The 24,765-nt window shown below is 53.1% G+C and overlaps 1 protein-coding gene across 1 annotated transcript; it reads left to right on the top strand.

The window, feature by feature from the left end:
- Positions 1-7,066: 7,066 nt before the first annotated feature.
- On the top strand, positions 7,067-20,495 carry ABCG4 (ATP binding cassette subfamily G member 4). Its single transcript, XM_060017145.1, has 15 exons — positions 7,067-7,433; positions 8,150-8,402; positions 12,629-12,746; positions 12,862-12,994; positions 13,127-13,177; positions 13,384-13,529; positions 14,693-14,816; positions 14,943-15,057; positions 15,252-15,394; positions 16,408-16,506; positions 16,733-16,901; positions 16,997-17,097; positions 18,122-18,280; positions 18,452-18,570; positions 18,721-20,495. The coding sequence occupies exons 2-15, from the start codon at positions 8,165-8,167 to the stop codon at positions 18,944-18,946; spliced, it is 1,941 nt and encodes a 646-aa protein (XP_059873128.1). The 5' UTR covers positions 7,067-7,433; positions 8,150-8,164; the 3' UTR covers positions 18,947-20,495.
- Positions 20,496-24,765: the final 4,270 nt, after the last annotated feature.

Raw genomic sequence — 24,765 nt, 5'->3', positions numbered from 1 at the left:
TTTTGGCTGCGTTGGGTCTTCATTGCTGCGTGCAGGCTTTCTCTAGTCGCGGCGAGTGTGGGCTACTCTTCATTTCGGTGCGCAGGCTTCTCATTGTGGTGGCTTCTCTTGTTGCGGAGCACAGGCTCTACGCACGTGGGCTTCAGTAGTTGTGGCACACGGGCTTTAGTAGTTGTGGCTCGAGGGCTCTAGAGCGCAGGCTCAGTAGTTGTGGCGCACGGGCTTAGTTGCTCCGCGGCATGTGGGATCTTCCCGGACCAGGACTCGAACGCATGTCCCCTGCATTGGCAGGTGGATTCTTAGCCACTGTGCCACCAGGGAAGCCCTGTTGAAGTATAGTTGACTTACAATGTAGTGTTAATTTCTGCTGTACAGCAAAGTGATTCAGTTATATATATACGTTCTTTTCAATATTCTTTTCCATATGGTTTTTCACAGGATATTGAATATAGTTCCCTGTGCTATACAGTAGGACCTTGTTGTTTATCCATTCTATATATAATAGTTTGCATCTGCCAACCCCAAACTCGCAATCCATCTCTCCACCACCCTCCCTCCCCCTTGGCAACCACAGATCTGCTCTCCATGTCTGTGAGTCTGTTTCTGTTTCATAAGTAGGTTCATTTGTGTCATATTTTAGATTCCACATATAAGTGATATCATATGGAATTTGTCTTTCTCTTTTTGACTTACTTCACTTAATATGATAATCTCTAGGTCCAGCCGTGTAGCTGCAAATGGCATTATTTCGTTCTTTTTTATGGTTAAGTAGTATTCCACTGTATATATGTACCACATCTTCTTTATCCATTCATCTGTTGATGGACATTTAGGTTGTTTCCATGTCTTGACTATTGTGAATAGTGCTGCTATGAACATAGGAGTGCATGTATCTTTTCTTTTTAATTTTATTTATTTTTGGCTGCACTGGGTCTTCGTAGCTGCACGTGGGCTTTCTCTAGTTGCGGTGATCAGGGGCTACTCTTCGTTGCAGTGCGCAGGCTTCTCATTGCAGTGGCTTCTCTTGTTGCGAAGCAGGGGCTCTAGGTGTGCAGGCTTCAGTAGTTGCAGCACGTGGGCTCAGTAGTTGTGACACACGGGCTTAGTTGCTCTGCGGCATGTGGGATCTTCCCGGACCAGGGCTCGAACCTGTGTCCCCTGCATTGGCAGGCAGATTCTTAACCACTGCGCCACCAGGGAAGTCCTATCTTTTTGAATTATAGTTTTGTTTGGACGTATGCCCAGGAGTGGGATTTCTGGATCATATAGCAACTCCATTTTTAGTTTTTTGAGGAACCTCCATACTGTTTTCCATAGTGACTATACCAATTTACATTCCCAGCAACAGTCTAGGTGGGATCTCTTTTCTCCACACCTTCTCCAGATAGATTTTTTGTAGATTTTTTAAAAAATTGTTTATTTATTTATTTGGCTGTGCCGGGTCTTAGTTGCGGCATACGGGAACTTTAGTTGTGGGATCTAGTTCCCCGACCAGAGATGGAACCTGGGCCCCCTGCATTGGGAAGGCAGAGCCTTAGCAACTGGACCACCAGGGGAGTCCCGTTATTTGTAGACTTTTTAATGATGGCCATTTTGACCAGCGTGGGGTGGTACCTCATTGTAGTTTTGACTTGCATTTCTCTAATAATTAGCAATGTTGAACATCTTTTTGTGTGCCTATTGGCCATCTGTATGTCTTCTTTGGAGAAATGTCTATTTAGGTCTTCTGCCCATTTTTCAATTTGTTTTTTTGTTGTGAAAAGGGACATTTTAAAATGGAGCTAGTTAGGGCTTCCCTGGTGGTGCAGTGATTAGGAATCTGCCTGCCAGTGCAGGGGACACGGGTTCGAGCCTTGGCCCGGGAAGATCCCACATGCCGCGGAGCAGCTGGGCCCGTGCGCCACAACTACTGAGCCTGAGCTCTGGAGCCCGCAGGCCACAACTACTGAGCCCACGTGCCACAACTACTGAAGCTTCCGCGCCTGGAGCCCGTGCTCTGCAACAAGAGAAGCCACGACAATGAGAAGCCCGCGCACCGCAACGAAGAGTAGCCCCCACTCGCCGCAACTAGAGAAAGCCCGCGCACAGCAACGGAGACCCAACACAGCCAAAAATAAATAGATAAATAAATTTATAAATAAATAAATAAATAAATACAATGGAGCTAGTTGGAGTGCCAAGTATGTCTACAAGAAGTAGGCTGCTGAGTAGAGATAGGGGCATTGGAATAGCGGAGATCAAGGGAAATAAGGCATTTTGAAGACCTACCAGCAGTGGCCTTTCTCCCCACCCTCCAGGGGAGTTGGCCTTGTGTTTGGAGCAGGGGAACAAGTCCCAGAGAAAAGCTGGGCAAACAGGCTGGTCTCAGGCAGGTTCCATGCAAAGGGTACAAAGGGGTGTGGTGGGAGTTCAAGTTCTAGGGGAAGGAAGACGGCAAGCTGAGACTGGGAGGCAGAAGGTGTATGAGTTCTCAAGGAAAAAGAGACGGTGACTCGGGCAAAGAACCTCGGCAACTTCGAAGAACTCCTCATTTTCTTCTTATCAAAAGGAAATGGGGCTTCCCTGGTGGCGCAGTGGTTGAGAGTCCGCCTGCCGATGCAGGGGACGCGGGTTCGTGCCCCGATCTGGGAGGATCCCACATGCCGTGGAGCGGCTGGGCCCGTTGAGCCATGGCCGCTGAGCCTGTGCGTCCGGAGCCTGTGCTCCGCAACGGGAGAGGCCACAACAGTGAGAGGCCCGCATACCGCAAAAAAAAAAAAGAAAAAAAAAAGGAAATGGCGGGCTTCCCTGGTGGCGCAGTAGTTGAGAATCCGCCTCCCAATGCAGGAGACACGGGTTCGAGCCCTGGTCCGGGAAGATACCACAGGCCGCAGAGCAACTAAGCCTGTGCGTCACGACTACTGAGCCTGCGCTCTGGAGCCCGCGAGCCACAACTACTGAGCCCACGTGCCACAACAACTGAAGCCCGTGCACCTAGAGCCTGTGCTCTGCAACAAGAGAAGCCACCGCCATGAGAAGCCCGCACACCGCCACGAAGAATAGCCCCCGCTCGCCGCAGCTAGAGAAAGCCCGCTCGCAGCAACGAAGAGCCAATGCAGCAAAAAAAAAAAAACAACTTATTTTAAAAAATTTAAAGAAAAGGAAATGGAACTACGTCACAGGTAAGAAATGGAGAGATAAATACCACATTTTAAAAATATACTTCAGTATTGCTTGATTTTGTTATATATGTTATATTCTCATATTTTTTAACAATAAGGATTTTTTTTTAAAAGGCAACAGCCGGGACTCTGCCTAGTAGGTACCCCTCCACTGCCCGGACTCAGGTGCCTATACCCATCTTTACTGACTGTCTCCAGCAGCCTCCCGCTTTATCTGCCACACTCTCCCAGGCCTGGGCTGCATTTCCCCAAGTGGCCAGCAGAGGGTCCTTCCACTGACAAATACAGTTGAAAATCTTTCTATCCAAAGATGAGAGAGAGAGAGAGAGGGAGACTGTCAGGGTGGATCAGAAACCTGGGGTGGTGAAAGCAGAACTGGGTCGGTTCCAAAGTCCACAGTCCAATTCCTTTCCAGCTCCCATAGGATCCTGCTATCCCCCTTTCCCCATAAGTCCATAAAGCTCCTTATCAACTGCTTCTCCCACAAATCCCTGCCCAGAGCACCCTGTGTCTGCTAGATTAGCTCCCAGCACTAAGCTGAGGCAGGAATTTTCTGCTTCTGCCTTGCTCCTCACAAGCCAGTTATCACCAACACTTACCTGTCTGGGTCTAGGGCACCTGTTCTGGATGGAGGCTGGCTTGGTGGTGGGAGGGGAGGCTCTGGGATGGGAATTGGGGAGGATCCTAGAAATAGGAGAGGATCAATTGCAGGGAATGGAGGAGGTCTATTTGAGGAAAGGGGAGGAGGATCCATTTTGGGCATTGAGGGAAAGACCATGGTAGGAGATTGGAAATTCGTTCGGAGGATGAGAAATCAAAGCATGCCCCCAGATTAGCAACATCAGCATAACCTGGGGACTTATTATAGATGCAAATTCTCTGGCTCTATCCCAGATACTGACTCAGAAACTCTGGGAAGGGGGCCTCGTGATCTGTGTTGTAAGGAGCCCTCCAGGGGATACTCATGTGTGCTAAGCTTGAGAACTACTGCTCTCGAGTTACAAGGTCTCTTCCAGGAGTCAGAGGTGTGCGTTCTACAGAATCAAAGTTCTGTCTTGGAAGGTATGTGGAAGGAGTTGGGGGTATCTCCCAGAATGGGAAGGGTCTCTCCTAGTGGACCTCTAGAAGGTTGGAAAACTTTTATATCCTAGAATGGGAAGAAGCCTGTTCAGGGGAGTGGAGACGGATCTGCTTCATAAAATGGGAAGGTGACACTATTAGGGAATGAGGAAGTTGGACATAGTAGGTCAAGTCATCGTTTAGAATGTGTAGTCTAGGTTTTGGATCCCTGGATCCACGACATGAGCTGTGTGACCTCATACTTGTACTTAACATTTCTGAGCTTCAGTTTCCTTATCTGAAACATGGGAGGATAATACTGGCCTCATAAATTTGTTGTGAGGACTGGTTAGACTGTTTAGTCAATACATGGCTATACAGTGGGTTTCCTGTGCACAAGTTCTGGGAATTCAGGGGAGAAAGAGACAGACCTAGCTCTTTCTTCAGAGATCCTATCTCTATGCCGAGAGCCTAGCACGTAGCAGGTATTCAGCAAATGTAGTTTCCCCTCCTTTGCCAAGGAAATGGGAGATTCTTCTGCAGGAAAAGAAATGACCTTGAACCATGGTAAGTCTGACCTGGAGAGTAAGGATGTATGATCTGTTCTTGAGAATTAACAATCATCATCTATTGCTAAGCACTTGAACACTGGAATCTCATAAGAACCTTTTCTTCTGAGAGGCAGATATGTAGGATTTTTTTATCATCCCCATGACATGGATGAGACTCAGAGAGGTGGAGAAATTTGCTTGAGTACAAAACTAGTAAAAGCACAAAGGGTAGAATGCAAATCTCCCGACTGCAAATTCAGGACATGGAAGATGTGTTCACAAAATGGGGAGAGGGTGTCCTGTGTCCTAGAGAATGGGGAGGCCTGTTTCAGGGAAGAGAAAGACTTTCAGTGGCTGCATGACAGGTGTTCTAACCCAGGGAATGGAAGGTTCATCAGGGCAGTGGTTCTCAACTTTGCCCACTCAGTGCGATCAGTTGGAGAGCATTTTAAAATACTAATGCCTGGATCCTACCTTAGAGATCAGCATGAACTGCTTTGGAGTGTTATCTAAACATCTTTTTTTTTTTTTTTTTTTTTTTTGCCTCTCACTGTTGTGGCCTCTCCCGTTGTGGAGCACAGGCCCCCGACGTGCAGGCTCAGCGGCCATGGCTCACGGGCGCAGCCGCTCCGCAGCATGTGGGATCTTCCCGGACCGGGGCATGAACCCGTTTCCCCTGCATCGGTAGGCGGACTCTCAACCACTGCGCCACCAGGGAAGCCCTAACATCTTTTTGAAAGTCCCCAAGTGATGCTAACTCTCAACCAAGGCTGAGGACTACTGCTCTGGGGCAGGGGGTATGAACCGCACAGGGTGGAAAACTGGCAGAAGACTTGGAAATGTTGGTCTCTGAAGATAGGGAAGGCTGTCCTGAGGAATGGGGACAGAGCATTTCTAAGGGAGGGGAGGAAATTTTCCTGAAAATTGGAAAGTTGTATGCCAGGGAATGGGGGGGAGTGTCATTAAGCTATGGAGTTATCTTGAGAGAATGAAGAGCCTGTCTAGGAAGTGGAGGGAGACAGTCCATTTGGGAATAGGGTTCCCAGAGGCTTCATAGCAGAGAGGACTTTAGGGTTTAAGCCGTGTTCTGTTACCAACTAAATGTGTCCTCTTGACACATGGCTTAACTGCACTATGCCTCAGTTTCTTTATCTGTAAAGAGAGTTTGTAACACCAGCCTCATAGGGATATTGTGAGGATTAAATGAGACAATGCAACTGTTGGGGGGGAATCTACAGTAGAGCACTGGGGGTTAACTTGGAGAATGGGGGTTCCTGAGGAACAGTGGTGATGTGGCGCATGGGGTCAGGGGAAGGTAGAGAGGGTTGTATGAAACTCTAAGTCACAGGGTGGGGCCTGGAGACGTCCTGCAGGGGCCGCCAGCCTCCAGGCTTCAGAGAGGCTGGCAGAGGGGGGGACCAGCGGGCGAGAGGTTTGACTGCTAGTAACCTCTCGTCTGCTGCAGCAAGGAGAAGCCTCAGCTACAGCAGCAGTACCAGCAGCCTCCCCTCCCATCCGTCTCTGCTGTGGGACAGGTGGGAATTTAAAAGCTCAGGTCACGTGTCTCTGCTGGTTAACCTACTTACCCCTTGAAGACTGGGGCGGGGGCAGGCGGGGGCCAAGAGGAGTTGCCTGAGGAAGGCGCGGAGCAGGGGAAAACCCCGAGAGTGCTCTGGGCACTTTTGAAGGCTTGTCGGGTGAGGGAGAGAATGCACACGTATGTGAGAAGACGCCAAAGACAGTGTTCTGTGAGCCCTGTGCACGCCCTGGCACACATGTGCCCCCAGCATCAGGCAATGCCTGTCTTAAAGGCCTGAATTTGCCTGGGAGCATAAACATTTCTACAGTTGGAGCAGGCTGAGCTCGGGGTACCAGTTTAACCTTGGAGCTACCTGCAAGCTCTCCCAAAGCAGCCACGCTCTGTCTCTTTTTAACTAGTCTCCTCGCCCTTAGAGAGGGAAAGGGTAGGCGGGGGAGGGGTGGGGGGAGAGAGGATGTCCCACGATTCTTGCTTTCAAAGCATTTTTATCTAGTTTGGGGATTCCCAGGGGATGCCTGAGCTCAAGGGCCAGAACTGAGGGAAATTAATGGGGGTGGTGGTGGTGGTGCAGACAGGCTGACAGCTCCACAATCCCTTGAGAGTGACGGAATCTGCACCCCCAATTCCCCTCCCCCTCCGCCACCACCGTTGTATAGTCTGTAATCCAGGGACGTGTCCCCACTGAGTGACTTCAGCTCTCCCTTCCTCAGTGCCACCAAGTCGGCCCTTCGCTACCAATTCCCCAGTCCCGGGTCCACAACTGCACTCGCTGCGGCACCCCACGTCGCCGACGCGTCGCTCCCCTTCGCCGTCCTCGCCCCCCGCGGGCTGCGGGGCGGCGCGGGCTCTTTAAGAACAGCGGGAAGGGCGAGCAGCAGCTTGGAGGAGAGCGCAGTCGCCCGGCGGGTTCGGGAGGACAAGGCACCGAGGATCGGGCTCAGGGAACCAGGTGTGCGCGGCCAAGCTGAGTAGGGGCGCGCCCCTGTCGCCCCTCCCCAACCCTGTCATCTCTCTTCAGACCTGAGGCCCGAGCCCTCCCCTGTCGCCCGCCCCGGCCCGGCCCCGGCCCGGCCCGGCCGCCGGGACCGGGAGCCGGGACGCTGGTGCCGCAGCCGAAGGCAGGTAAGAGGGCCTGGAGTCTCCATCCTCCGCCCGCGGCAGCGCTAAGCATCTCGGCTCCGCACCGGCCCGGGGGCACCTCAAGGTGACCAGGCTTGCGGAAGATGGGAGGGGGATGAGCCCGCCATGGGGGGCTTAGTTGGCAGTGGGGATTTTGAGTCCCGGTGGTGCGCCCATCTCTGGGGAGAGCCCAGGGCGCGCGGACCGAGGGGCGCAGGCGGGAGGGGCTAGCCAGGGCGTCTCGCCCAGGGATGGGGAGGGAACGCAGCGGGAGGCCCAGAGCCTCCTCTTCCTCCGCCTTCTCCTGGTCCACCCTGTGCTCACCCTGCTACTCTGACCTCCTAGCCTGCAGTCTCCGCCAGCCGCCCCTTCCCACCCACCCCCCATCCAGTCCCCTGGGGCTGCTGGCCTGCGGGGTAAGGAGATTAGAGCCTCCGTGGAGAGGAGGGAGCGGGTGCGGGCTTCGAGGGGCCGAGCTGGGGCCAGGCTAGGGCTGGGGCTGCCCGGGACCGAGGAGAGGTCGGGACTGATCGTTGCTGCGCGGGGAGTGGTGGTTGGGGGAGGGCAGATGCTCTGGTGGTGGGATGTGGGCTGCTCCCAGTAGCTGGTCTACTCTGAGAAGGAGGTGGGGAGTGGGGGCGAGGGCACATTAGAAAGCAAAGGAGCTCTGAGCCAGGGATCGGGGTCTGCCCCAAACTGAGCAGGCCCTCTCCCTGCAGGCCGGCAGCGGCGTGATGGCGGAGAAGGCGCTGGAGGCCGTGGGCTGTGGACTAGGACCTGGGGCTGTGGCCATGGCCGTGGCTCTGGAGGATGGGGCGGAGCCCCCTATGCTGACCACACACCTGAAGAAGGTGGAGAACCACATCACGGAAGCCCAGCGCTTCTCCCACCTACCCAAGCGCTCAGCCGTGGACATCGAGTTTGTGGAGCTGTCCTATTCCGTGAGGGAGGGACCCTGCTGGCGCAAACGGGGTAAGGGAGCAGCCTGATGGGGAGTTGTGAGCCCCCATGAGTTGCCCCTTTGGGAGCATGAGGTCTGGATGTCCCCTCTTCTGAAAATCCGGCAGGAGCGGGTCCACTAAAATCTATGCACCTCATTCACTGTGCACACAGCTGAGGTGCCGGGGGTCTGCACTCCCCCTACACCTGTAAGCCCATGGGACACTAGATTCAATTGGTTATTTCCTCTTCCAAGTTGACACTATCACCTCTGGTCCATGAGGAGTTTTCCTTCGTTGTTTCAGGTAGAGCTCCTGCCTCTGAGGGCTGATATGAGAAAGTAGGGGCTGTGCTGCAGGGGTTGTCCTCAGTGGTTAGCAAAAATGCTTGGACCTACAGAGCTCTGCTAATTTTAAAAGATGTTCTCATTCCTGTCTTCTTACTTCGTTCTTACAAAGTCCTCCGAGACATGGAAGGTGAAGGCTTGACAGGATAGATGACATCCATATATTAGTAATAAGGAAACTGAGGCCCAGAGAAGTTGAGTAACTTGACCAATGTCACACAGCTAATAAGTGGCAGACTTGGGACCAGAAGCCAAGTTTTCCAACTCTCCATGCAGCGTTCCTTTCTCTCTCTTAACTTCCCTGTTAAGCATTCCCATCTCCTCCTTGTTTCTCCCATTAGGACAGTGGGGTAAGGTCTGGCTGGGGCTCTGAGTTCCTTTGAACCCTAAGCATCTCCTGCATCCCTTGCAGCTTTTGCCCCCCACCCCACCCTCCCTGCCCTGGGCAGGTTGAGCTGGGAATAGGGAAGCTGGGGTTTTCCCCAGAGGCTGGGTGTGGATCAGAGGTGGAGCTGGGACATTGTTCTCTGAGGTTTAAGAAATGTTTGGGGTGCTTCAGAGCAGGGCTGAGCCTGAGCTCTCTCTGCACTCCCTACCCTCACTCCCATGAGGGACCAAAAGGTCACAGGGCTTGAACCACTGGAAACTGAGGTATCCGGGCTCCGTGCTCAGCACCTTAACCCTAAGCAGCCTCTCGGCCCAATGAGGAGGTAGTTGTTATTTTCCTAGCCCTCACAGTTTTAAGGAGAAATGAAGATACAAAAGAAATGTGTCTGGATGGGCCAGCTCTCTTGCTTCAAGCCACCAGCCACAACAAATGGGCACCCCTGACCAGGTCCTTCCCTGCTTTGTCCTTGCCAGCCCCATTCTGCTTTACTGGCCATTTTGCCATCTCGTCCATCCCTTGCCCCTTTCTCTGCCCTCTGTCCTCCCCTTTCTGCCTTCTCTTTTCACTTGAATCCCTCTCCCCTTCTCTGGAGGACAGAAGGCAATCAGAGGTAGGCAGAGAGGAAAAAGAGCAAGGGGCATGGAGAGAGGGAGATTTCTGTCTTTCCCACGTAAGGATTTGTCACTCACCTCTCCTAATTACAAAGGACATTTCTTGATTTTTAAAACCCTTTTCTATTAATTATTATTAATTATCTTACGTATTATTCATAGTAACCTTATTATGTCCTTGGGAGGAGATATACTATCCTTATTTTATAGATGAGGAAATGGAGGCCCTGAAGGATTGACTTCATAAAATTGTGAAGAGAGTTACTGACTGAGGCAGACCTAGAACTGTGGTGGGTCTCCATCCTGAAGGCATGGCAGGCCCCTCCCATGCTGAGCAGTTGTGGTCCAGCAGGAGTCCCAAGACATGGGTTCCTAGCCACTTGTAAGCTGTGTGACTTTGGGCAGGCTGCTTACCCTCTCTTGGCCTTACTTTCCTCATCTGTAAACAGGGATGATAAGAATACCCACCACACAGGCTTGTTGTGCGGCTCAGCTGAGATGTTAGCTGTGAAAATGCTTTGTGAAAGGCAAGCATAGGGTGATACTTGAATTCGGCAATAGTGTTCAATCGAGTGCTTGGTGGGGATTAAATGAAGGGAGGGGTCATCACTGTCAATTTCTTCCCCTGCAAAAGAAATTGCTTCCTGTGAGTAGCTCTGAAAGGCATACACTGGCACACACAACCACACGTCTTCCTAATTGACGGTGATGATGAATGAGGCAGAGGGTCGGAATCCATAATTTCCCCTCTCCCAGTAAAGAACTTGCTGTGTGTGTGACCTTGGGTAAGTCACTGGATGTCTCTGGGCCCCAGTTGCCTCATCCATGTTGCTACAGCAGTGACTGAGGCAATGAGCTTTGTAAACTGGAAAGCATCATACGGGCAGTTGGTGTGATCAGGATCCCAGAGTGGGCAGCAGCTGATCCCCTGTCTGACCGGATATGTCCAGAGGGACGGCTGGGTTCTGTGGAGGGAGGGTGAAAGATCACATCCCTTCACTGCCTCTGCTAAGGAGGTAGAATGGAGAGGGAATTGGGCTCCGTACGGGTGGGAGGAGGGTGGTAGTGAGCAAAGTACCTGGTAGGGGATTGGTGTTTCCGCCTCACTGAGGCAGGTCTGCAAGCACAGCAGGCAAGGCCAGCCTCCTTGGCTTCATTCCTCTCCACCCACTTGTCTCACCAGTTGACTCCATGGAGTCTCTGCCCTTTGTTCCCTGGATTGTATTACATATATGCTGTTGTATAGCAGAGCTTTTCCTCCCAAAGCCTGGAGAGCCTCTGCCTTCCTTTCCCATTTTGAAATGCTGTTCATCCTTCAAGACTTAGCTCAAATGCCACCTCTTCCATGAAGCCATTCCTGATTTTCCCCTTGGCCTTCCACCCTCATCAATTCCATTTTCTGCATTCTCATTGCACATGATTTGTACTTCTGTTATAACCCTTATTTTATCTTTCTTCGGATCCATAGATTGTTTCTTGTCCATCTTTTTAACCTAGACTATCACCATCCTGAGTGCAGGAACTATGTCTTCCTCATTCTTTTGGTGCACTGTCTGGTACAGAGCTTGGAATGTAGTATATATCAATAAGCACTTGCCAAATGGGATTAATTATAAAATGTCACTTGTTTTTGATGGGCTCTATGTGCCAAGCACTGTGTCATATGCTTTACATATATTATCTCATTGAATCCTTATAGCAACCCTATGAGATAGGTACTATCATCCTCATTTTACAGATGAGGGACCTGGAGCTCAGAGAGGTTAAGCAACTTGCCCAAGGTCACACAGCTGGTAAGTGTGGAGCCAGAATTTGAACGTAGATCCACCCGACTCCAAACTGGTTCTCTTAATGCATATGCTGCCTCCCAGTGAGTGAATGAACGGTGAGACTTTACTGGGCCATGTTAGGGTCTGCAGAGACAAGCCTGGTGGGCAGAGAGAGCACCCCGAAGAAGGCTTTTTAGAATGAGGCCAAGGCTCTGAGAACACACACTCATAGAACCAACACTTACTGAGCATCTAGTATGTGCCAGCCAGTCTGCTAAGGTTACAAAGGTGAGAAAGACACAGACCCTTCCCCCAAGGAGCTCACTGACTAAGAGGCTGGACGAGGGGAATAAGGGGCGGGCACATGAAGTAACAAATGTGTTGACATATGAGAAGTGCTGTGGGAGCGCAGAGGACAGCCAGCCAGCTCAGGCTGGATCGCTGGGAAAGCCTTCCTGGAGGGGATGAGCGAGTGGCTGCTGTGTTTGCAGAAGAGTAGAGTCTACTGTAACTTTGATCTCCTCTCCACGCCCATCCGTCAGATGTGGGGGTTTTCCCACGACCTTCAGAAGAGCACTGCCGGGCTTCCCTGGTGGCACAATGGTTAAGAATCCGGCTGCCAGTGCAGGGGACAAGGGTTCAAGCCCTGGTCCGGGAGGATCCCACATGCCGCGGAGCAACTAAGCCCGTGAGCCACAACTACTGAGCCTGCGCTCTAGAGCCCGTGAGCCACAACTACTGAAGCCCGCGTACCTAGAGTTTGTGCTCCGCAACAAGAGAAGCCATCGCAATGAGAAGCCTGCGCACCGCAACGAAGAGTAGCCCCCCGCTCGCCGCAACTACAGAAAGCCCGCGCGCAGCAACAAAGACCCAATGCAGCCCAAAATAAATAAATTAATTAATTAAAAAAAAAAAAAGAAGAACATTGTCACCTTGGGTACTTTGACATTAGTAGTGGTCGTTTCTAGGGGGACGGGATGAGAGGGTATAGGTTATTGTTGGGGCTCTGAGGGTCTCTCCTCCATCCTAACCAATTCACAGTGAGCAGGGACTGCCTATTTCACTGACAGCCATGGCTCCTAAGAGTTTGGGATGTCTCTGTTCACTGTAGCCCTGATCAAAAGTTCCTCCCTCCCTCACTGCAGGTTATAAGACTCTCCTTAAGTGCCTATCAGGTAAATTCTGCCGCCGGGAGCTGATTGGCATCATGGGCCCCTCAGGGGCTGGCAAGTCCACGTTCATGAACATCTTGGCAGGATACAGGTGAGGACAAGGCTGGGGTAGAGTGGGGGCAGGACCAGGCAGAGGGGTCCCCTGGGGAGCACAGAAGTTGTTCTGAAGTGACGCTGAGCCCCATCCCCAACCAACGTTCCTTCAGGGAGTCTGGAATGAAGGGGCAGATCCTGGTCAACGGGAGGCCGAGGGAACTGAGGACCTTCCGAAAGATGTCCTGTTACATCATGCAGGACGACATGCTGCTGCCACACCTCACAGTGTTGGAGGCCATGATGGTGAGAGCAGGGTGGCCAGCCCCTCCTCCTAGTTCTCCCTTTATCTGCTGTCCCCGTCCTTCCCATTGGCTAAGGGGTCAAGCCTGTGCCCCCTCCCACACATATCTGATCCGCCTTCTCTCTGGGCCCCAGGTCTCTGCTAACCTGAAGCTAAGTGAGAAGCAGGAGGTGAAGAAGGAGCTGGTGAGTGGGGGAGGGTGGGGGGAGGGGGATGGGACAGCTGCCCTTTTCAGTGCTGCTGAGTTCTGGGGCCCCCGAGTTGGGTGGTAGGAGAGGGGTGGCCAAGGCTGGGACATCACACTTCAGGGAGATGCTTACTTAAATTGGGGTGGTGCTGGGGGAAGCAGAGACTCTGAAGCTGACCTGGGGTGGGTGGGCGGCTGGGCCAGGTGACAGAGATCCTGACAGCACTGGGCCTGATGTCCTGCTCCCACACGAGGACAGCCCTACTCTCCGGAGGGCAGAGGAAGCGCCTGGCCATCGCCCTGGAGCTGGTCAACAACCCACCTGTCATGTTCTTTGATGAGCCCACCAGGTATCTCTCCCGCTCCTCTCCCACCAGGATGCCTCCTCCCCTCAGCCCAGAGCCAGGGCTAGAGGCTGCATCTGCTCCACTGCTGGAGACAAGAGCATGTGTTTGCAGCCTCCTGGGACCAGAGAAGGGCTCCACCCCTGCCAGTCCTGTTGCCATAGCAGTCCCATCCTTCACCCTAGCAGAAATTCCGATGTCCTCCTTGACAGATGTCGCCTTGCCTGCTCCTTCTCTCCCCCACAGCCAATCAATCGCCAAGTCCTGCTTTTTCTACGCTCTTTTTCCATCTCTCAGATTCGCCCCACCCCCATTCTTAGTGCCAGTGCTTAAATTCAGGACATCATCAACTCTTGCCTGCATTTCTGCAATAGACTCCTATCTCCTCATCTCCAGTCTCTCCCAGCCCATCCTTCTTCCAAACTGCAACCAGAGTGAACTTTCTAAAAGAAAAGTCTGGCAATACTCACTCCCCTGCTTAAAAATATGCAGTGATTCCCATTTGCCCTCAGAATGAAGTCAGAGGACTTACAAGGTCCTGGTCTGAACCTATTTCTCTGGCCTCACGTCTTGCTTCACACTGTCTTGTATTTCATGCTCTAATAATACTGAATCACTTATAATTCTCTTAGTCCAGCCATGTGTTTCATGCCTCTGAGCTTTGCACATGCTGTGTCTTCTGCCTGGAATGCCCTTCACCACCGCACCTGCCCTTCCTCCCTCCCTCACCTGGCTTCGCTCTTTCTTCTGCCAGACGCACTCAGGAACCTTTTCTGACTCCCCTCCGACACCTTTGTACAACAGAGCTGAATCCTCCCCCCACTTCACCCCATGTTTCTACAGCATGATGCACATTACCTCAAACGATCTGTGCATTTCTCTCTCTCTCCCTCCCAACCAGAGTCTATGTCTTATTTATTCATCTTTGTAATCCCAGTGCCTGGCATTCAACAGGTGCTTAATAATAGCTTGTTACACCTAACAGTACTCTGGGCTTCTTGGTACCTCCAAATGCCTGAATCGTACAGTGTGGATGGGATAAAGCGATGGCCAGGGTGACCCCCTTCCTGCCAGCTCCCTCGCCCTCATAGCAGCTGCCCCACCCAAACAGTCCCTTCCCTTGTCTCTGCCCACCTCACCCCGCCCCCTGGTGGCCTCTCTCTGGACAGTGGTCTGGACAGCGCTTCCTGTTTCCAAGTGGTGTCCCTCATGAAGTCTCTGGCCCAGGGGGGCCGTACTATCATCTGCACCATCCACCAGCCCAGTGCCAAGCTCTTTGAGATGTTTGACAAGGTGAGGGTCTCTAGGACTCAAAGGTGACCGGCCTGCGATAGGGAGAGGGAAGGGGTCAGTAGAGGTGTCGTGGGACCTGCCTGACCCGCTCGTGGTGTTTTCCTTGTCCTTCTCTTTCTGCCTCAGCTCTACATCCTGAGCCAGGGTCAGTGCATCTTCAAGGGCGTGGTCACCAACCTGATCCCCTATCTGAAGGGGCTCGGCCTGCACTGCCCCACCTACCACAACCCAGCTGACTTCAGTGAGTGGGGGCCTGTTGGTAGGGGCTGGGTTATGGTGGCGGGCCAAACCTGGGGGTTCAGATCATGCATTTGGGCCTCCCAGGGGCAGAGATCTCACTGTCGCCTGCCTTCCGCGCACACCCTAGGAAGGGCTGGCTTGCCCTTGGGAAGCAAGGATAGATCTTAGCTGAGCACACCCCTCTGTGTCCCCCAGTCATCGAGGTGGCCTCTGGCGAGTACGGAGACCTGAATCCCCTGCTGTTCAGGGCTGTGCAGAATGGGCTCTGTGCCATGGCAGAGAAGAAGAGCAGCCCTGAGAAGAATGAGGTCCCTGCCCCCTGTCCCCCTTGCCCTCCGGTGAGTAGGGGTGGAGAGGGCAGAGTGCAGAGTGGGGGAGGAGAGAGAGGACCTTGGACATGGCCCTGCCAAAGAGGACATGCCCCAGAGGCATCACAACCACTGGGTACTTAGAAAGAACCCAGGACTTGGAATAGACCTGCTATTAGCTGTGTGACTTTGGGCACATTACCTAACCCCTCTGAGCTTCGACTTTCTCATTCATTTATTTGTTCAACAAATTCTTACTGAGCATCTGTAGCACGTTGTCCTTAGTGCCACCTGGTAAGCAAGACTGAAGCTGTCTCTGGCCTCGTGACCAGTGTGGTTTACTATCATCACTAACTTGGAGGTGATGATACTTATTTCACAGGGTTATTGGGGGGACTGATTAGATCATCACACAAAGCTCTTCGCACCGTAGCTGGTACAGTTGGTGTTCATTCCATGCCAGCTCTTTTCCTTAAGTGAGATACTATAACCCTGGAAGACTGGGAGGGTTATTGTTGCTGTTGTCATCATTATTTTTTTTTGTCATCATTATTATCATTGTTAATAATATTGTGAAACTGGTGGCATAAAGGTATTATACCCTTAGGGTAAATGTTTTCAATGGATTAAAGAGTAGTGACTGGGGAATTCCCTGGTGGTCCAGTGGTTAGGACTCTGTGATTTCACTGCCAAGGGTGTGGGTTCGATCCCTGGTCGGCCAGTAAGCTGCGCAGTGCGGCCAAAAAAATAAATAAATGAATAAAATAAATAAAGAGAAGTGACTGATCTATTAGTAGCCCCCATGGGTGTCCTTAACTCCTTTCTATCTCCTCCCTCCCAAGTTTTTTCTCCCTCTTTGTGTCTCGCTCTGAATCCCACTCTGATTCACACCGCTAAGGCCAGCTTCCAGGTACCCAACTCAATGGTGGAGAATTCTGGAGGACCCTTGCCCCAGGGACGGGCTCAGGGGTTTTCCCACCAGCTGAGCTGGGTGCGTGGTGGGGGGTAGGGTAGGCTCACCTGATCCAGTGTCCTCCCTCCAGGAAGTGGATCCCATTGAAAGCCACACGTTTGCCACCAGCACCCTCACACAGTTCTGCATCCTCTTCAAGAGGACCTTCTTGTCCATCCTCAGGGACACGGTGAGACATCAGGTTGGGGGAGGGGAGGCTGGCATAAGCCTGGCCTTGTGGGGTGTAGGATCCCAGCAGCTGGGATGGTGATGGGGCCCCTCCCCCAACAGCTCCCCCTAATGCCCCCTGTGGGTCCCTGTGCTTGTGAGGGCACGCCCACATTCCTACCCAAGTGTGACCTGCCCATCCCTAGCCTGTGATCCATCCCCACTCCTCGTCATCACCCCTCACACAGGTCCTGACCCACCTGCGGTTTATGTCCCATGTGGTGATCGGCGTGCTTATTGGTCTCCTCTACCTGCACATCGGTGACGATGCCAGCAAGGTCTTCAACAACACGGGCTGCCTCTTCTTCTCCATGCTCTTCCTCATGTTTGCCGCCCTGATGCCAACTGTGCTCACCTGTGAGCCGAGCTGCCCTGGGCGTGGGACGGGAGTGGGAGGCACGGGGTAAGCCCAGGGTGCTGGACAGCTGTGCCTAATCGGCCTGTGTCCTCAGTCCCCTTAGAGATGGCCGTCTTCATGAGGGAGCATCTCAACTACTGGTACAGCCTCAAAGCGTATTACCTGGCCAAGACCATGGCCGATGTGCCCTTCCAGGTGAGCCTCTTCCTCCCCCGCCACTGCCTCCCTCCTGTCTTGCTCCTTCCATCCTTGCTTGCTTGCCTCCCTTAACCTTGTTACCTGCCATCCTTTCCTTGACTTCTTCTCACTTAGCAACAGGTGGTGAGCACCTACCATGCACCAGGCTCCATGCCAGGCACTAGGGATATAGCAACAAACATGATGGAAGTAGTCCTGACCTTGTGGAACTTATGTTCCGGTGAGAATAAGAGAGGACAAACAGAAAATGATGAAAATAACAGCCCTACAGATGACTCTGTGAATCTTATTCGAGGCAGTAGAGAATAGCGTGGGCTCTGGAGCCGTTCTGCTCCTCGTTAGCTGTGAGACATTGGGCAAGTCACCTAATCACTCTTTGCTTTAGTGTCTCATCTATAAAATGGAATGATGCTTGTATCTACCTCGGGATTGTTTATGAGAAGGAAATGAGTTAATACATGTAAAGTACTTCCACTACCCTGTTCCAAGCACCAGGGCCACCAATAATCCGTAGGGCACCTTTAAGCAAGTTAGAAAACATGTCCCTTCCTCAGGGTGGAGGCTGCACTGTGCTAGGGTGAGAAGAGCTCAGCTGGGGCTCCACCTCTGGTTGCCTCTTGGTTGGGCGCCTTGTGCAGGGAAGAACTTGCCCTACTGTACGTGGTAGGCTCGGTCCCTGTCCTCCAGGAGTTGATGGCATCCAGGGGAACAAAACCCTCTCATATATACAGTTAATTAATTAACAATATAAGGAATATGCTGGTCCAGATGGGAAGGACCTTCAGAGAAGTCACCGTGCCTGAACGGGTCCGAGCGGGCCTGATGGAAGAGGTGAGACTGGAGGATGAATGAGGTTCTCAGAGCCGGGGTGGAAGGGGATGTGTCAAGTTCATGCGACTGCGTTAACAGGAGTGCAGAGGCCGGAGCAGGCACGGATGCTCTAGCAGTTGCTGTCCTGGAGGTTCTGCCTGGGGGGAGTGGAGGGTCTTGGCCTCTGCCCAGCCCTGTGCGCGCTCCCCAGGTGGTGTGCCCGGTGGTGTACTGCAGCATCGTGTACTGGATGACAGGCCAGCCAGCTGAGACCAGCCGCTTCCTGCTCTTCTCAGCCCTGGCCACCGCCACGGCCTTGGTGGCTCAGTCTTTGGGGCTGCTGATTGGAGCTGCCTCCAACTCCCTACAGGTGAGGGGCTGGTGGGTGGCGACCCCCAAGAGGGGGGACGGAGTCTGCTGGAAGGAATCAGGGGCTGGCCTAAGGAATGGAATGGATCTATGGGAAACCTGGGGGCCACCCCAGTCCTGGGTCTGTCCAGATCACCCCTGTGACGGCCCGGTCGCCTTCCCTCCCCTCCAGGTGGCCACATTTGTGGGCCCAGTTACCGCCATCCCTGTCCTCTTGTTCTCCGGTTTCTTTGTCAGCTTCAAAACCATCCCCACTTACCTGCAATGGAGCTCCTACCTCTCCTATGTCAGGTCGGTGCCCCTTCCTCACCATCTGCCCCTGCTCCTCCCTGTAGGAGGCCACGCCCCAAGCGTGAGAGATTGCACCTGGGCTCTAGCAGTTTGCCCAGGGAGCAGGGTCCCTGTGCTCTGTGTCCCGCTCTGATGCCCTTGCTTGCCTAGGTATGGCTTTGAGGGTGTGATTCTGACCATCTATGGCATGGAGCGAGGAGACCTGACCTGCTTGGAGGAACGCTGCCCTTTCCAGGAACCACAGAGCATCCTCCGAGCGCTGGATGTGGAGGATGCCAAGCTCTACATGGACTTCCTGGTCTTGGGCATCTTTTTTCTGGCCCTGCGGCTGCTGGCATACCTTGTGCTCCGTTACCGGGTCAAGTCAGAGAGATAGAGCTTTGCCCTGGCCTGCGCCCCAGCCCCTGCAGCAGGAAGCCCCCGGCCCCGGCCCTTTGGGACTGTTTTAACCTTGTAGACTTGGGCCCTGGCTGCTGGTGCAGCCGTCCTCCCCTCTCTCAGATCCTCCACAGGCTGGCTGTTGGACTGCGCTCCCAGCCGTGGCCCTGGGGCTGGGGGTGCCAGGCCTCCCCGCCACGCCCAGGAGTCTTCCCAAGTTGATGCGATCTGTAGGTCTGTAGCTTCCTCCCTCCTCTTTCCAACATCTGCATGCAAAGACCACGGGGAGGCTGCCACCCGCCTTCTGCCCCCACAACTCCCCTCCTCTGTTGTCTGTCTGGGAGCCCCAGGCTCTCCAGGCCCCCTGACAACTGACCAAAGTGGCCCCCCTGGGGGTCCCCACCACACAAGTGTTTCTAAACTGGGCTGTTATAAGGTTGGTGTTCCAGGGCTGGGCCCTGGTGGGGTCCCCTGGATGTCCCATTTGGACGTTGGAATGGAGCAGGGATGGACTCTGGAAGTCTCTTCCTCCTCCTCACCTCTCCCTGCCCCTAGACCCTGGCTGATTTGGACAATCTGTTGGGACAGAAGCTGGGTTTTCTGTCTGGATCATCCCTCCCAATCCTGGGGATTGGAGAGGCCTGGCGCCGTGGGCTGTCCCCTGGACTCCTCCCCGTCACCTCTGGTGGGGGCCGGGCCTGTGGCACCTCTGCAATAATGTCTGTGTTTCTCTCCCATCCGCCACTGGAACTGGAGAATGCACTTTATTCTCGGGGGTGAGTGGGAGAAGACCCAAGCCTCCTTTCTCGCTGCTCGCCTGGTCCCGCAATGCTCCCTCACCTCTCCTGAGTTACAGGCACATATATGCGAACAGGCAATCTCAGCCCTACACACGCTCGCTGTCCCGCTGTGGCTCACAGGAAGAGTGATGGTGGTGGTGACGGTGGGTGCTGTGGGAAGGGCTGTGTCAACCTCCTCCTGGGGGATTCCGCGTTGATTCTAAGGATGAGGCTGGTGCTGCCCGGGGCGTCTCCAGGATCTGCAGGTGTCTACCCACCAGTCTTCCCTCCCTCCCTCCGTCCCAAGCCAGGGGTGGCACAGGGCACCAGCTCCCTGGAGTGCAGGAGCCCACACGAGCACAAGCATGAGCATAAGATGGACTTGGCCGCTGCCACCCCATGGCTCTTCTTTTGTGTGTCAAGCTGGAGGTCTCACTCCCCCTCTCCTTCCATGGCCACTTGCTGCTCATTCAAACTCTTGTCCGCGTCTCTCCACCTGCTTTCTATCAGCCAAGGTGGGCCCTGGGCACCAGAGCAGCATGCCCACGGCACCAGAGCGACAGACACACCTAGAACGTGTCTGGCTTTCCTGGGGGTGCGGGTCCAGGCTCATTCCTCTTCTTATTTCACCTTCCCCTAGGGCTCTTGTCCCCCCTTTGTCCTGTACACACACCTCTCTACCTTCCTTGCCCTGCCACGGATTCTCCCCATCACACAGAGATGCCAGTTGTATTTGTGGGAGTTCACCCATTATTAATAAAACCTATATTTATACAGTATGCAGTGTGTAAATGAGTGTGGGTCTGGCACCTGGTACCACGGGCTGTGAGAGCTCTTGGCAAGAAGTCTATGAGCTTCAGGGAGGCTGTGGCAGGGGATGGGAAGTCAAGCTGGTGAATGTGTATCTTATGGGATATTTGTATCAAGCTTCACGTCTTACAGATGCTTATGTTCATTATCTCAAGGGAGTGTCAGGTCAACCCTGCATTATCTCTCACGACAATCCATTTTGCAGATGAGCGAACTGAGACTTGGATTAAGTAACTTGCCCAAGGACCCTTAGCTAATGGAAGCGGGAACCAGCTCTGACAACCAGGTCTTCTGCCTCCGGACACCTCATCCTTGGCCTCGGCCCAAGATGCTTGTTACTGGTGGATCTGCAAGCTGCGTGCAGGGGCTCTGTGCCTGTTGCATAGGTGCATTCTTGCCTGAGTTATATGTGACTCTCTTTTCAGAACTCGCTGAGCCCTGGTTCCCCAGTTGTGCCTATGGGGGAGTGGGGAGGTTAGGGGCTGTGAAGGCAGTGAGAAGCAGAAAGCCCCAGGGACCTAAGCCCTAGGATGAGGGTGGCAGGAACCCCACTGGGCTCAGCACAACTTTCCTCATTTCTTCCTCGCTTCTTTCCTACCGAGCCACACTCCCATGGCCAAACCGTCAACCACCAGGACTACAAATGGCTCTGGTAGCCTGAGATTCGGAGTAGGCAATTGTCCAGAAGGTCTTGAGGGCTGGTGGCAGGATGACCCAAGAAGCAGTACCTTGTCTCTCCCTCTTGCCTCCTGATCCTGAGCTTGGGGACTAAAGGAAGGGGCTGCCATCAGTCCTGCCGGCTGCCTGGAATACCCTACTTGTGCTATGCCCCGGGCTAGGGTAGGGCCCAGTCTATGACCGGATGGGTGCTTACCTGGAGATGGACTAACTTTGTTTCTTATGGGGGTGGGAGCGGGGCCTGGGGTGGGAAGTGGGGCATGGGAATGGGAAATGGGAAGTCTGAGTCCTAGCTCCTGGAATTCTAGCTAGCTTGAGGGGGCACTCTGGGCGCCACCTTCTCCCTGGAATGATACCAATACGTGGCTCCTAAAAGTCAGAGGGTCATTTTTACTCTTTCTCTTTTAAGATGAAATTTAAAATACTCCCCAAAGAGTAAAATTTATAAGTTCACACATCTGTAAGTTCCCCTTGGAGCTAAAGGAAATGAACAGCCATTCCAGAGCCAGCAAGGGCCATTCAGGCCCCGAGAACATTCGTAGAGCGGCTCACATATTTGGGAAGAAAGCTCTTTTGATTCTTGGAGCACCCCCATGAGGCTACTAGGATGAGTATGATCATTTCCTCCTTTTACAGAGAAGGAAACCAAGGCTTGGAGAAGCGACTTGAGCGAGCTCTCAAGATGCTGTGCTCTTTGCCCCGGAGAACCACCTGCGATTTCTCCCCCCACCGGTCTCAGTAATCTGCAGAGGGGGGGCATCCAAGCATGTTTTGAAATGGGCCCACTCTCCCTGAATGCCGAACTTCCTGGACCCAGAGATCATTTCCTTCAACGCAGCTGCCTTCTGTGACCGGGTCTGTGCAAGGTGCTGGAGGGCAGAGATGACCAAAGCCCTTCTCTGCGCTGTGGCTCTATAGCACCTGCTGCCCCATCCTGAGGTCCGACGACAGAGCACATGCCCACAGTGTGACTCACAGTACTTCTGTCTGCAAGAGGCCAGTCAAATTATATGTTATTAATAAAACCTACATGGCTGTCGTGCCCGCTGAGGGGTGAGGGAGGGGAATGTCTTGCTCTGAGCTGTGTCCAGTAACACAGCCAGGGGCCTGTCAGTCTCACGTGGCTAGGTAAGTGGAGTGAAGCTAGAGGAGTCCTCCAGGCCTGAAATGTCACCCCTAAGATCACATTCACGGCGTTACTCTACCTCCTCTCCCCGCACCCCATCCTACTCCTCGTTCAGATCTTTGTTAAAATCAAATGTGCTCTTTTCCGTGCTGCCTGGAATGCCCTTCTCTTCTCTGGCTTTTTAAAATTTTTATTTATTTATTTTTGCGGGCCTCTCACTGTTGTGGCCTCTCCCGTTGCGGAGCACGGGCTCCGGACGCGCAGACTCAGTGGCCATGACTCATGGGCCCAGCCACTCCGCGGCATGGGGATCCTCCCGGACCGGGGCACGAACCCGTGTCCCCTGCATCGGCAGGTGGACTCTCAACCACTGCATCACCAGGGAGGCCCTATTTTTATTTTTTAATTGAAGTATAGTTGATTTAGGATGTTTCAGGTGTACAGCAGAGTGATTCAGTTATACGTGTATGTATATATATACACATATATATTCTTTTTCAGATTCTTTTCCATTATAGGTTATTACAAGATATTGAATATAGTTCCCTGTGCTATTTGTTGTTTATCTAATTTATATGTGGTAGTGTATATCTGTTAATGCCAAATTCCAAACATATCCTTTTTGGTAACCATAAGTTTGTTTTCTATGTCTATGATTCTATTTCTGTTTTGTAAATAAGTTAATTGGTATCATTTTTTTAGATTCCACATATAAGTGATATCATATGATATTTGTCTTTCTCTGTCTGACTTACTTCACTTCGTATGATAATCTCTAGATCCATCCATGTTGCTACAAATGGCATTATTTCATTCTTTTTTATGACTGAGTACTAGCTTATTATTATTTATTATTATTTTTTTAAAATATTTTTTGCCTTTTAATTCTTTTTTTTTTTGGGGGGGGGTACGTGGGCCTCTCACTGCTGTGGCCTCTCCCGTTGCGGAGCACAGGCTCCGGACGCGCAGGCTCAGCGGCCATGGCTCACGGGCCCAGCCGCTCCACCGGCATGTGGGATCTTCCCAGACCGGGGCACGAACCCGCGTCCCTTGCATCGGCAGGCGGACTCTCAACCACTGCACCACCAGGGAATCCCGCTTATTATTTTTTTAATGTTCATTTATTTATTTGTTTTTGGCTGCATCAGGTCTTAGTTGCTGCACGTGGGCTTCCCTCTAGTGGAGCAGGGGGTCCAGAGTGCGTGAACTCTGTAGTTGCAGCCCGTGGGCTTAGTTGCCCCACAGCATGTGGGATCTTATTTCCCTGACCAGGGATCGAACCCACGTCCCCTGCATTGGAAGGCAGATTCTCAACCACTAGACCACCAGGGAAGTCCCCCAGCTTATTTTTTAAGATCTAGTTCAAATGTCACCTCCTGTGCCAGAGGCAGTTCGTAACTTCCTCTCCCAGGCTTTCCTAAGGCTTCCATCTCCCTCTGAAGTACCATCATTTGGGCCCCCTGGAGGGGAGCTGCTATGGTCTGGTCCCTGTTCACCTTGTTCTGGTTGCTCGATACTAGCCCAGTACCACGTGTTCAGTGAAAAAACAGATGTTTACATGTATAAGTGAAATATCCCCACAGTCCTCAGTCTGGACGGAGGGTAGAGATCATAAAGCCCTCTTCTCAGCCCTGCCCAAGGCTCCTCTCTACCAGTTCCCGACTGCACACCTCCGTTCAGTACAGCCTGTGTTTGCATGTGGAGGCATGCCCTGGCTGTGGGTGGTGGGAGGCTCCTCCATCGGTTACGTGGGCCCTGGGTGTGCCCGGTATGGAAGCACAGGGATGAGGCTGGGGTCTTTGAGGACCAGGAAGCCCTAGGGCCAGGCTATGGTTGGGTGCCAGACAAGAGGAGCAGGTTGAGGTGGGAGCTGTCCCTCAGCCCCATTCTTCTGCCTGCCTTGACCCAAATGACCAGAAGCCACACACAGAGGTGTGGGGTCTGAAGAGAGCCAGGTACAGAGGGAGGACCCAAGAAGACCTTGACTCAGATCTCTGTTAGGAGGCAGGCTGAAGCGGTGAAGAGGCACAGAGGGAAGAATGCCCTGGGGATGGGGGATGGGGGATGGGGGATGGGGGTTGCCTCGGAAAGGCCCCGGATTCTTGTTCTTCCCCTTCCTAGTTGGGTCACCCTGCGCAAGTCATTTCACCCTTCCGAGCTGCAGTTCCTGCATCTGTAAAATGGGCATAACAAGAAGCCCTGCCTGGGTGAGTAATGCGATGGAATTGGCGCTCAGTGACCTGCAGAGGGCAGTCCCCGAGGCAGGGCCCGCCTGGATGGAGGGCTGTACCACCGAGGGTGCGGGGAGGAGAGACAGATGGCGAAGAAGTCCCCGCCCCGGGCCTGCTCTCCGGGACACTAGCCCCTCTCGCCATCTCCCTCCTCCCAGGACCCGGCGGCTCGGAGCGCCTGGGGTCGTCCTCG

This window comes from Delphinus delphis, chromosome 8 (genome assembly GCF_949987515.2).
Source record: "Delphinus delphis chromosome 8, mDelDel1.2, whole genome shotgun sequence".
NCBI classification, from domain to species: Eukaryota; Metazoa; Chordata; class Mammalia; order Artiodactyla; family Delphinidae; genus Delphinus; species Delphinus delphis.
This window is presented reverse-complemented; position numbering and strand designations above follow the sequence as displayed.